The following is a 12,736-nucleotide window of genomic DNA, read 5'->3' on the forward strand; positions in this document are numbered from 1 at the left end:
TCCATCCTGTGGACATGGCCAAGCCACCTAAGGCGGCGCTGACTCAGCATGGTGAACATGCTGGTGGAGTGAGCACGTTCCAGAACTTCTGTGTTGGGAACTTTATCCTGCCAAGAGATTTCCAGGATGCGGCGTAGGCAACGCAGGTGGAAGCTGTTTAGTTGTTTTTCATGTCTGGTGTAGGTGGTCCAGGCCTCGCTGCCATACATCAGGGTGCTGACGACACAGGCTTGGTAGACCTGGAGTTTTGTGCGCACAGTTAGACGGTTGTTTGACCATACTCTTTTTGACAGCTTGGCCATCACTGTGGCGGCTCTTGCAAGACGGGTGTTCAGTTCTGTGTCGAGTGACAAGTCGCTGGAGATTGTGGATCCAAGGTATGTGAAGGTGTTAACACATTCCAGAGTCTTTTTCTCAATGGAGATGGAGGGAGGAGTTTCAGCATCTTGGCCCATGACATTGGTCTTCTTAATGCTGATGGTGAGACCAAACTCCTTACAGGCAGATGAAAGCCTGTCCATCAGCCCCTGAAGCCCAGCCTCATTGTGGGATGCTAGTGCTGCATCGTCAGCGAAAAGCATTTCCCTCAGGAGGACAGCTGAATGCAACAGACAGTACGAGCGAGACTGTTTTTATCAACTTTTAAGTATTTTTACTCTTTTTATCAACTTTTAAGTATTTTAAATCTTTTTTTCAACTTTTAAGTATTTTTACTCATTTTGAGTACTTTTAAGTATTTTTACTCAATTTAAGTACTTTTAAAATGTGTACTCACTTTATTTACGTGTGTGCAGTGCCGACTTGTGTGTGTGTTTGTGTGTTGAAGTGGCGCATGTGTTGCTTCTTTGCCGTGCTCAGACATACGGACGGACACACGGTCAAGTGTGTGTGTGTGTGTTTGTGTGTGTGTGTGTGTGTGTGTGTGTGTTTGTGTTGAAGTGGCGCATGTGTTGCTTCTTTGCCGTGCTCAGACATACGGACGGACGGACACACGGTCAAGTGTGTGTGTGTGTGTGTGTGTGCATGTGTGCGTGTGTTCGTGTGCGCACGTGTGCAGTGTTGGCTTGTGTGTGTGTGTGTGTGTGTGTGTGTGTGTGTTATCAATTTGATCGAAAACTCAAAAGTGTAAATGTAAACAGTGTGCAGTCAGTACACAGAATACAGCTAATGACATCAATACATTCAAAAGAAGACTGTTGAGTTCAATTTATACTCCATCGCATGAGGGTGTCCCTGTGTGTGTGTGTGTGTTTGTGTTGAAGTGGCGCATGTGTTGCTTCTTTGCCGTGCTCAGACATACGGACGGACGGACGGACGGACGGACACACGGTCAAGTGTGTGTGTGTGTGCATATGTGCGTGTGTTCGTGTGCGCACGTGTGCAGTGTTGGCTTGTGTGTGTGTGTGTGTGTGTGTGTGTGTGTGTGTGTGTGTGTGTGTGTGTGTGTGTGTGTGTGTGTGTGTGTGTGTCTGTGTGTGTGTGTGTGTTTGTGTTTAAGTGGCGCATTAGTTGCTTCTTTGCCGTGCTCAAACATACGGACGGACGGACACACACACACGGTCAAATGTAGAGCGGCTGGCACCGCTAATTATCACTACGCTAAACCCATTTTATTTTGTTTTAAGGCAATCATGTGATTGGTTCATCTCAGACTGTGCTGGCCAAAGTGGACGATGATGTGATCCTTCGCTGCCACATTGAACCGCCTGTTGACATGGAGAAGAAGACAGTGGAGTGGTCGAGACCCGACTTGAAGCCGGAATTCGTGCACGTTCTTCAAGATGGACGTGACATGTTCCGCTATAGCAACCCATTGTACAAGCAGAGGACGTTCCTGTTTGCTGAGGAGCTGTCTCGTGGTAACATCTCACTGAAGCTGTCCAGGGTGCAGCTCTCAGATGAGGGGGCGTACACGTGTTTTGTTCCAGCCCTAAAGAGCAGCAGTTTGATCCAGCTCCGTGTTGGTAAGGTTTAGTGGTCAAATCGGTACAATTTATCTCTGTTGTCATGTCATCAAGATTTATCTATCAGATTTGTCAGATTTCATTCTGATTGGCAATTTCTTACTTATTACGGGGCCAGAGCTCAGCTCTGGACCTGTTTTATTATTCCCTGTATTCTTCCGATTCTTCTTCTGCCACTTTTCGCAGTTCTGGATGAACCGTGCTGTCGCTTTTTACGAAACTCGGCCATATGGTAGATGCCTGGTCATGAAAAACGATCAAGAAATAATTCTCACACTCATTCTTCAAAAGGTGGCGCTATAGCACTCAATTGAAAAATGCCAACTTTGAACAGGTACAACTCATGCCCTGTTTGACCTACAGCCATGAAACTTGGATACACATATGCGTCTCCTCATGTTGAACAACTTTCACCCTCTGACTTTTGACCTCTGACCTTTAGATCTCCCACCATTTTGAATTATATGAAAAACAGTCATTGGCTCCTAACTTCTGCATTTTTTCACTTATGGAAATTCCGCCGTCTAGGAGTTGTCGGCAGAGGTCCAAAGTTCAAGTGTTAAACGTTTCGTGCAGATTGCTCAAAAATGTACGTTGATTCGTTGAGTAAACCAATCACGTGATTCAAATTTGGGATTGACCGAACGAAACGTTCGTGATTTTTGGCATTTTTGGTAAAACGGGCCCCTCCCGCTAACTTTGGAAGCCATTTACGGACGAACGGTAAGGACTATCAAAATTCCCCTTGGAGATGTCTATCACATGGGTCCAGAGATCATGTGTACCGATTTTTGTGAAATTTGGACAAAATATATGGGAGGAGGAGCTAAAAGTGTGTTTTGAAGAAAATTCAAAATGGCGGAAAATCTATCCTGACGCAAATGGGCGTGGCCTATATGGGGAGATGCGTCATGACCCAAGGAATCTAGGAAAAACATTTTTTTTATTCTACGACCTACGGTTCAAGAGTTAGAGGCCAAAACTTAAAGGGGGCTTTTATAGCGCCACCATGAGGACGACTAGTGTAATTATTTTTTTGATAATTTCGGACTAAATTATAAACCTCCCCTTCAAGTTTTGTAACTCTAACCCTTACAGTTTCTGAGAAAAAAATACTTTTAATTTTCCCATTTTCCATTAAAGTGGATGGGGAAATGTAATTCACTAATAAATTAATATTAATTAAACTATGCAACCAATCTCTTAGTAAAACGATAGCTATCGATTCCCGGTGAGGCCGGTCATTTTGACATATGGCACTAAATTGGGAAAAATAAACTGTGGGAGGAGTAGCGTGCCAAAGTTCTTTTTTTCACTAAAACAATAGTCTGGTTGCCCTGTTAGGGCAACCACACTAATAAAGTATCCCTAGAACTATAGTCTGGTTGCCCAACTACACTAATCATAAAACAGGTCCAGAGCTGAGCTCTGGCCCCGTAATAATTACAAAAAAATCGCATTCAGTGTTTTAGTATTTGGTTTTCAGCCAAGTGTTTCCTCATTTTCGGTTTCGGCCAAGAATTTTACTTTTGTCCAAAAAAACACCACTTATCAATTAATCAAGGTTCAAGGAGTTTTATTCTCATTCCATACAAAATGTGTTACCCAGGTCCTGGTCATGACAGAATAAAATACACTACATAAAACACAACATAATACACTATAGTGCAAATAAAGCAATGGCACTTACCCACTAAAATTGCACTTGCCCACTAAAAACTAAAAACGATGCAATAGCAACAACAGTATTTTTATTTTTTTTAAGTTCATGAGTAATCTTCCAGATCATTAATGCAATGATCACAGTTCAAGGTCTAATTCTCACAGCTACAGGGAATCGATGATCAATCGATAAAGTTATCAACTATCAATTTATGAATTAATCAATTTCCTATTTTCTTTCCAAAAGCCCTTGAATATGATAGAAGACATGATTAATGATTACTGTGGTTACTGATTATAGTATGCTTACATTTCATATCACATACCATACCATACAGTATGAACTCCTGTAACTTTCACCAGCAGAACAAAATAAACACATTTTGTTTCAATATCGTGATATATATATTGGACGAAATATTGTGACACCCCTAGATAGCGCTATAGCAACCAATTGAAAAGGCAAACTTTGAACAGGTATAACTCATGCCCTGTTTGAACTTTTTTTGCAATCTGCACGAACCTTTCTACACAAACTATGGACCAATATCTAGAGAAGTGTCAGACATTTGACGTGACAGGAAAATCTGTACACATCTTCGATAGGTCTAGAGCAGTGGTTCTCAAACTTTTTCATGTCAAGGATCCCCAAATTCATTGTGTATTTGGCTGCGGACCCCCCATCTGAAAATATGTTGTGCCAAGGACCCCCATACAAGATTTGTGGTGTTCAAATGTTGTTTAATTGCGGCTTATGTTTATTGCGACTCTAGGAGCTTATAGATCGGCTATAACTCTATACACTCTGTCATTAAACAGATTTTGATGCTATACTAACTAATTTTTCTGGGGACCCCATAGAATGCTGTCAAGGACCCCTGGGGAGTATAGATAGATATAGTAGATATAGAGATAGAGAGAGGGGAATGATTGATTGATTGATTGATTGATTGATTGATTGATTGATTGATTGATTGATTGATTGATTGATTGATCATGTTTATTTGTTTCTCGCAGGGGCTGTGTCTCAGCCAGTGATCTCTTTAATTGGATCAAAAGACGATGTCTTATCTTGTGATTCTGGGTGCTGGTTTCCACAACCTGAGATGTCTTGGATGGACAGTGATGGAAACAACATCACTGCTGAATCCTCAGTGTCAAAGATACCTTCTCAACACTGTTATGTTGTCCAGAGGAATGTGACAGTAATTCCAGGAGGTCATGTGACCTGCAGAGTTCAACTACCACACATCAACTACACTGTTGAGATACTACAACCTGGGATCCTAGGTAATGAACATTCCTATCACTCTTTAACACCTCTGTCAACAACTCTATCATACTCTAAAGGACGATGCATACTTCACTTTTAGTGCCGAAATATCGGTTCGGCTTGGTCCAGACTACAATATAACGTAATTTAGCGGTTCAGGTGGGCGGTAACCGTCCTAAGCCCATTTGAGTACTAAACCGTTTTCTGTAATGGTGGCCTCTAATTTGCATATTTAGGAGTAAGCTTACTTACCACTAATTACATAAAATATACTTTACACACATTGTCTGACCCTCAGAACATAGATATACACACTTTATGTGTCAGTTTTGCTTGCTTTGAGTTATTGAAGAAATAGTACAACATTGGCAGCCATTTTGTTAAAGCCAGGTTAAAAACAAAACAAGAGATTCAGCACCCTTGAATTATGTAAAATGGCCTGGTATCCCACTTTTACCCCAAAATGCCTCTAACAATCACATTTTCCCACCTGACTGAGTTTTGAGCCACAGGTTTAGTTGCTGCATATCATTTTATAATGTTGGCAACAGTTGTGTCATGGCTCTATGTCTTTCAGAGCGTGTGAGTCACCCAGAGGAGGAGAGTGGATCCGCTGTAAGAGTGACAGGATGGATTCTTATGACAATAGCTGTGATCTTGGTGGCAGCAATACTGGGATATATTTACTGGAAAAAGAGGCAGACTGGTCAGTCTTGAACTTATTTATTAACTCATTTATATATATATATATATATATATATGTATATATATATATATATATATATATATATATATATATATATATATATATATATATATATATATATATATATACATATATATATATATATATATATATATATGTTCATCATATTTGATATAGCCATACAACTATATTTCTGTAATGATAACAATGTGAAGATCAAAATGATTAGTGTCTCCACACTGGATCAATCATCCATTATCTTCATCTGCTTATCTGGACACCATCGTGGAGGTTGCAGTTCCAACAGAATCCCAGACTTACCTTTCCCTGGTCACATTAGCCAGCTCTGACTTGGGGATCCCGAGGGGTTCCCAAGCCAGTGTAGATAATAATGATGAACAACGGTGAAAATAGAGATGTTAAAGGACTATTTACTCACTGATTACTGACGGGCAGTGTTCACAAGGATAAAACACAAGGATCCAGTCTTTAGGCGTGGACACTCACTTAGGTTATGGCGTTGTTAGAATTAAGCCGCATTGTAAGCTTGTATGTCTGCCACTCTTGATGCGCTAAACCGTCATGCAAAGCACAAAAAAATATTTATTTACACAGCCGCGTTTTTCAGCGGTGAGTCCGGGTAATCTTGGTTCGCTCGGGTGTTATGATAAACAGACCCGGGGTCCCAAGGTCATAGAATCTGATCGACCGTGTGCTTTGTTGTAAATCCTCATAGTAACCAGCACAAAGGACATGCCAAGTCTCATACAGTTCCACATGCAGGGTAGATTAATCTATCGTTTCCCCTCCTGCTCAGATGCCCCACGATCACCATGTGGAGGGGGTGGGAGGGGTTGGCCATGATAGCCTCCACTGTTTCCTCTCTGTTCTCACCTCATCATCCCAAAGCCTATGCCGCTTGTGCTTAGACCCGGTGAGAAGACGCTGTGATTGGCCAGTAGTCACTTTGATTGGCAGTTGTGCCAAAGACAAGAACGCTCACCCCAAAACATGTTGTACGGTTCTGTCCCTAACTTGAACGGCGCTGAGTCGGCTGAAGCAGAATTTGCCACATTCTGTGCCGCGACTCGCTCGCCTGAGCTCACTCGGCGGTGCCTCTCGTGGCTCAAGTCCGCTTCAGAGGGCGCGCCGCCGTCGCAGTATAAATATATATATATATATATTTATTTATTTTTTTGGGTGGGCAGAAAAAACAAATGGGTGGGCCCAGGCCTACCTATGTCCACCCGTGGTTACGCCCCTGGCTGTCAGTCTGATGTGCTTTTGAGTGACACAGATGCCCCACAGGGTATAGTGCTGTTACCCTTCATTTTCACCCTCTACACCTCTAACTTCCATTTGAACTCCAAGACACTGTTCACAGGGGCACTGAGGAGCACGACAGAGTGGTGAAGAACTGTTTGCAGTTGAGTAAGGCGAACTGCCTCCGGCTCAATGCTAGTAAGACCAGGGAGATGGTGGTGGACTACCGCACAACCAAGAGTGTACTGTACCTCCGGTCCCCAGCACTATCTGCAGGGAGGTTGTGGAGATTGTGGAAAACTACAAGTTCCTGGGAGTACACCTGAACATGCTTTTGAACTGGTCCGACAACTCAGATGCACTCTATAGCAAGGGGCCGAGGAGGCTGTTCTTCCTGAGAAGGCTCAGGTCCTTTTGTGTGTGCAATAGGATGCTGCAGATGTTCTATCGGTCTGTTATGGCTAGTGCTCTCTTCTTTGCGATTGCCTGCTGGGCAGTCACACATGCCGCAGTCTACCTGAAAGGTAGTTTGTGATCCATGCCACCATGCCGTGGTCCACCCTCATCACTGCAAGCTTCTCTCTCTCTCTCTCTCTCTCTCTCTCTCTCTCTCTAGTGATTGGATGAACAAAATACTGTAGATTCCTCCATCGTGTTATCCAATCACATTACAGTATATTTGTATTGTTTTGTTGATGATGTATGTGTGTGTTATTTTATATCCTTACCAGGTAAACAAGAACACATCAACAACACAGCAGGTAAGTGTGTGTGTGTGTGTGTGTGTGTGTGTGTGTGTGTGTGTGTGTGTGTGTGTGTGTGTGTGCAGTGGCGCGGGAAGGGGGGGGGGGCTACGGGGGCTGCAGCCCCCCTGGTGATGGGAAGGGATTTAAAAAAAAAGAAAAATTATTACATTTAAATTTAATTAAAATAATTAAATAACGTAACCCTAACCTAACCCTAACCCTAACCCTAAAACTGAAATAAAGTAAAGGAAAAAAAGTGCCAAAACCCACCCAAACCCGCACATTTTTCGACCTGAACGCGCAAAAAAATTGTGTGCGCGCACAGCGCGCGTGCATGCGTCAAGCGGATTCCCCCGACGCTCAGCCCCCATGGCTATTAAGTACTTCCCGCGCGCCTGTGTGTGTGTGTGTGTGTGTGTGTGTGTGTGTGTGTGTGTGTGTGTGTGTGTGTGTGTGTGTGTGTGTGTGTGTGAGACAGCAGCTGAAAATGAGTAGGTTGTTGGTTGGTGCTATATTTTGTTTGCCAGGGTGTACATCCTCAGTATTTTAAACTATAAATGTACTATGTGAGGATGTACCGTTGCAGAGATCTTAATTTTCTGTGCTGCTTTTATCTCAACCACTCTCTTCCTCTCTCTTCCTCTTGCAAACAGCACGTTTTGTGATGCAGCACAGGGCAGAGTTGACTCTAAAGGTTTCCACAGTTGAGGATATACTAAACAGTCTAGGAACCATGGTCACTGCTGAGCTTGATGCTGAGATTCTAAAGGAGAAGACCAGCATTGACCAGATGATGCGTCTGTATAGAGAAATACTAGAACCAGGGGGAGCAGAAGCCAAAGCAGCATTTTACAAAGCCCTTGAAAAACATGAACCCAACTTGTTTAATACGCTTGGTAAGATCACATGCACAGTACTACTAAATTACATTTTTTTCCCCTTCCTTTTTCAGAACAGACATCACTTTAATCTAAAAGAAAAACATCCAGCACACACAACAAACATAATATACTGTAAATTACAGTAGCAGTCTCATAGTGGGCATGTTTCATCCATGATGGCCTTCTTCAGGTACCAGTGTACCACCATCATTACTAGACACACCTGGTATCAACAGGTCATCCATTATGTCAATATAGAAACAACATTATACTCTATAAAAATGGAAAACTATGAAATACAATGTATTGTCAAGAAGAAGAAGTTCTTCATACAGCTGTGTTCTTTTCTCAAATAATGAAACCCAAAACGTTTTTGTCACTGTAATATTGTTCTTGTATTTCTCATTTTGTTATTTTGTCTTCTTACACTTCTTAATTTTTTTGTTATGTCAGATAACCAGACAGAACATCCAGCGATCCCGCAACCTCATTTTTGGTCACAGCGGAAATGTCCAGTCTTGTGTGGTGGGAGAGACACATCGGTAACTCTCACAGTAATGTCCATAGATGGACAGTTTGTGGTTTCAAGTTGAAAACCACTACTGTAGACAATACCATACAAGACATAACATTGTTCAATAGCACTCAGGTATGATATGATTGAATTAACATTACTGTGTTCTACAGGATACTAAGGATAAGCCTACTGAACAGGATGTTGGTGAACACTTGACTAAAGAAGATGCAGAAAAAGGTGAGCTTTTGTTTGGGAACAGTTCAATGCTTAAGGAAACCAGTGTGTAGGTTGTTGGCTGGTGCTACCTTTTGTTTGCCAGCGTATACATATTCAATATCTTATTCCAGATAATATAAATGTACCCGCTGTACACTACTATTTATGTGGGGATGTAGAAATGAAGATTTAATTAGTTAATTTTCTGTAATGCATTTATTTCAACCACTCTCTTTTTCTTTTGCAAAAGCACAATTTGTGATGAAGAACAGGGCACAGTTGATTCAACACATTTGCAAAGTCATGGCTATAGTAGACAATATACGGCCCAGGATCGATGATGAGCTTCGTACCAAGATTGAAGCAGGGAAGACAAAACAGAACCAAATGAGGACACTGTACCAGATATGCATGCCAGATGATCGCAACAAAGCAAGATTTTACAATGCCCTTAAACTACATGAACCCCACCTGTTAAAGTGGCTTGGTAAGATGTACAACTAAATTACTTTCATTACTTTCATTTAAAACTCCACCACACACGACAACTGTAACATAATTTATAGCAGCAGTCCCAATGTATGCCAATGTTTGTTAATAATACACACACACACACACACACACACACACACACACACACACACACACACACACACACACACACACACACACACATATTTATTATATATACCCTTTATCTTGTCTTTTTTTCTCATATTTCATATAATCACGTGATGACAGAACATCGAACAACCAAGGTAAGAATTGTGTATGACAATTATTGTATTTGTACCATACTTACTCTCTTTATGATGTATGATGAATAATGTCTAAAATGACCAAAGATTATTTTGCCATTACAAAAAAGTGCATGCATTTTCTAAATTACCTGGCTGGCTGCTGATTCAGCATCCAGTTTGCCATAAGGAAATCTGATTCTAGATCTGTAGGCATATCATATCAGAATTGGCAATATCGGTTTTAAAAATGCAATATCAAAACTAGAAACAAAAACTGTATCACGCCTCCCTGGTTTTACTCTGCATTTTTGACGAGACATGGTATATTCAACGGCCTATAACAAGCGAACAGGGGGTCGCGATGATTATTCTTTTTGCGGAAGCACGGTGAAACCCTCCGTGTTTAGCTACGATCGGGGGCTCGATCATACTGGAGATAAATATTCTGTGATTACTTGAAAAGGTAAGAAAAAACGAAAAATCACTGGCACTATTGCCAAAAACCTGTTAAAGTGGCTTGGTAAGATGTACAACTAAATTACTTTCATTACTTTCATTTAAAACTCCACCACACACGACAACTGTAACATAATTTATAGCAGCAGTCCCAATGTATGCCAATGTTTGTTAATAATACACACACACACACACACACACACACACACACAATATTCTGTGATTACTTGAAAAGGTAAGAAAAAACGAAAAATCACTGGCACTATTGCCAATTATTTATGTATTTATGGAAGTATGGCGGATAAGAAGCTGAAAGAAAATCATTTTCTGAGGGGTGCAGCTTCAATCAGTGTTTTCTGCTAATGTTTCAAAAGGGTCAAAATGTTGGGAAAATGTTAAATAAAAATACTTCATATAACTAGTTTGAACTAATATGTGCATCAGTAGGCCTAATAAATCAGATAATAAGAATGCACTTGAATGCATCTGCAACCAGAATCATAGTTACTGTATAACAGGTGTGACATGAACCCCACTGGAAACTTGTATTACAAGTTTAGGTATCTGTCAATTTGACCATGCAATTAACATACGCATGTCGAAACGGTCAGCCCGATCGATTTTGAAGTTGATTATCTTTGCTCATGAAGCTCTCAGAAGGTTCCCCTTCCATTACTTTTCCTAAATATTCAATCCAAATTATCTTTTTTGTTTTTTTCATCTGAAAAGTTTTGTAAATATGAAATTAGGCACCTTCAGACCATCCCGGACGAAAATCTTCGTTTAAATTGACCACTCTCACCCATTCTCCCCCAGGCAGAGAAGGTCTTCACACCTCCAGACCACCTGGAGTTGCGTCATTGTTCTAGTTAATGGGATAATTTGCATGTCACTGTTAGCTCAAAACCTGGCAAAGCAAACTCTCCCCTCTAAATAAAAATCACACCCAGTGTGAAGTGAGCGGTGCCTTTGATGAGTTAATTTTATCAAGCTATATATGAACTAGAAGAACAATGTTAATTCCCTGTCCATTCATTTCAAGACTGCTAAAAAAATAAGTATTTTTACTCACTTTATCAGCTGTAAAGTATTTTTACTCACTTTAACGGCTGTAAAGTATTTTTACTCACTTTAACAGCTGTAAAGTATTTTTACTCACATTGATTACTTTTTACCCACTAGCGACTTTTCAGTTAATTGTAGATCGGTAATTTGTGTGTGTGTGTGTGTGTGTGTGTGTGTGTGTGTGTGTGTGTGTGTGTGTGTGTGTGTGTGCGTGCGCGCACGCACGCACGCACGTGTGCTGAGCCAGCCTCTCTGTGTGTGTGTGTGTGTGTGTGTGCGCACGCACGCACGCACGCACGCACGTGTGCTGAGCCAGCCTCTCTGTGTGTGTGTGTGTGTGTGTGTGTGTGTGTGTGTGTGCATGTCTTAAAGTGGCGCAGGTCTGTCTCCGGTTTGTGTTGAAACTCATACAATTCTGTATGTAACTCATACAATTCTGTATGAGTTATTTTTACTGAATGAATTACATCTTAATGGTAAACCTAGACCAAATAACAATGACCAATGAGCCATTATCATCATTACACATTAATGTTCCTTACAGACAGAACAATGAAAACCACTCCCCTTTAATGACAAGGAGCCAACATTACATAGCATAGCACATCGATATGTGCTACTTTAATGACTGAATTCCATGTGAATGGTAAAGCTATTGACCAATCAATGACTAAGTCTTGCATCCCCAGCAATGAATCAGTGTTTCAAACACTGGTGAGACATTCGATTTAAACACTATCATTGTCTCCGCCAGGCCGAAGGCATGGCGAGAGAGTATGTTTTACCCTCCGTCCGTCCGTCCTGTCTGTGTGTTACCAGCTAATCTCCGGCACCGTTGGCCCGGTCGCTCCGAAACTGTGCACACACACTCCCTGGATGCCAATTCAGAAACTCTACCCCAATTTTTTCACATGGGCCTGTTATAGCGCCACTGTTTTTTTATGACAAAGACCGGAAAAAATAAATCTCTCCGGACATCCTGACCGGTTGATAATGACACGGCGGTTCATTAATTATCACCGCAAAATTAGGCACATTTCAAATCCTCTGACTGCTTTGCAAGCTCGCTCTCTCTCTTTCTCTCTCTCTCTCTTAACAGCGTGCGTGTGTTTCTGGGAGAGAGAGAGAGAGACGTACTAGACGTCAGGCACGCCGGAAGGGGTTAAATAGTGGGGGGACAGTGATGACGTCATAGCGGGGCGTGGCAAAGTGGCGACGTCCTGACTCCCCCCGCAACCCCCGGGGGG

General features: G+C 41.7%; 1 protein-coding gene across 1 annotated transcript in view; it reads left to right on the forward strand.

Annotated features, from left to right (window-relative positions):
* Positions 1-12,736, forward strand: part of LOC311035482 (uncharacterized protein) — an 87,771-nt gene that overhangs the window by 15,367 nt on the left and 59,668 nt on the right. The window contains exons 2-10 of the mRNA XM_084043720.1: positions 1,626-1,964; positions 4,644-4,916; positions 5,477-5,605; positions 7,600-7,629; positions 8,268-8,510; positions 8,949-9,037; positions 9,183-9,249; positions 9,479-9,715; positions 9,970-9,986. Coding sequence (XP_083899846.1) covers positions 1,626-1,964; positions 4,644-4,916; positions 5,477-5,605; positions 7,600-7,629; positions 8,268-8,510; positions 8,949-9,037; positions 9,183-9,249; positions 9,479-9,715; positions 9,970-9,986 — 1,424 coding nt within the window. The remainder of the gene's footprint in view (positions 1-1,625; positions 1,965-4,643; positions 4,917-5,476; positions 5,606-7,599; positions 7,630-8,267; positions 8,511-8,948; positions 9,038-9,182; positions 9,250-9,478; positions 9,716-9,969; positions 9,987-12,736) is intronic.

Source organism: Gymnoscopelus microlampas (genome assembly GCF_963454915.1).
Source record: "Gymnoscopelus microlampas genome assembly, chromosome: 19".
NCBI classification, from domain to species: Eukaryota; Metazoa; Chordata; class Actinopteri; order Myctophiformes; family Myctophidae; genus Gymnoscopelus; species Gymnoscopelus microlampas.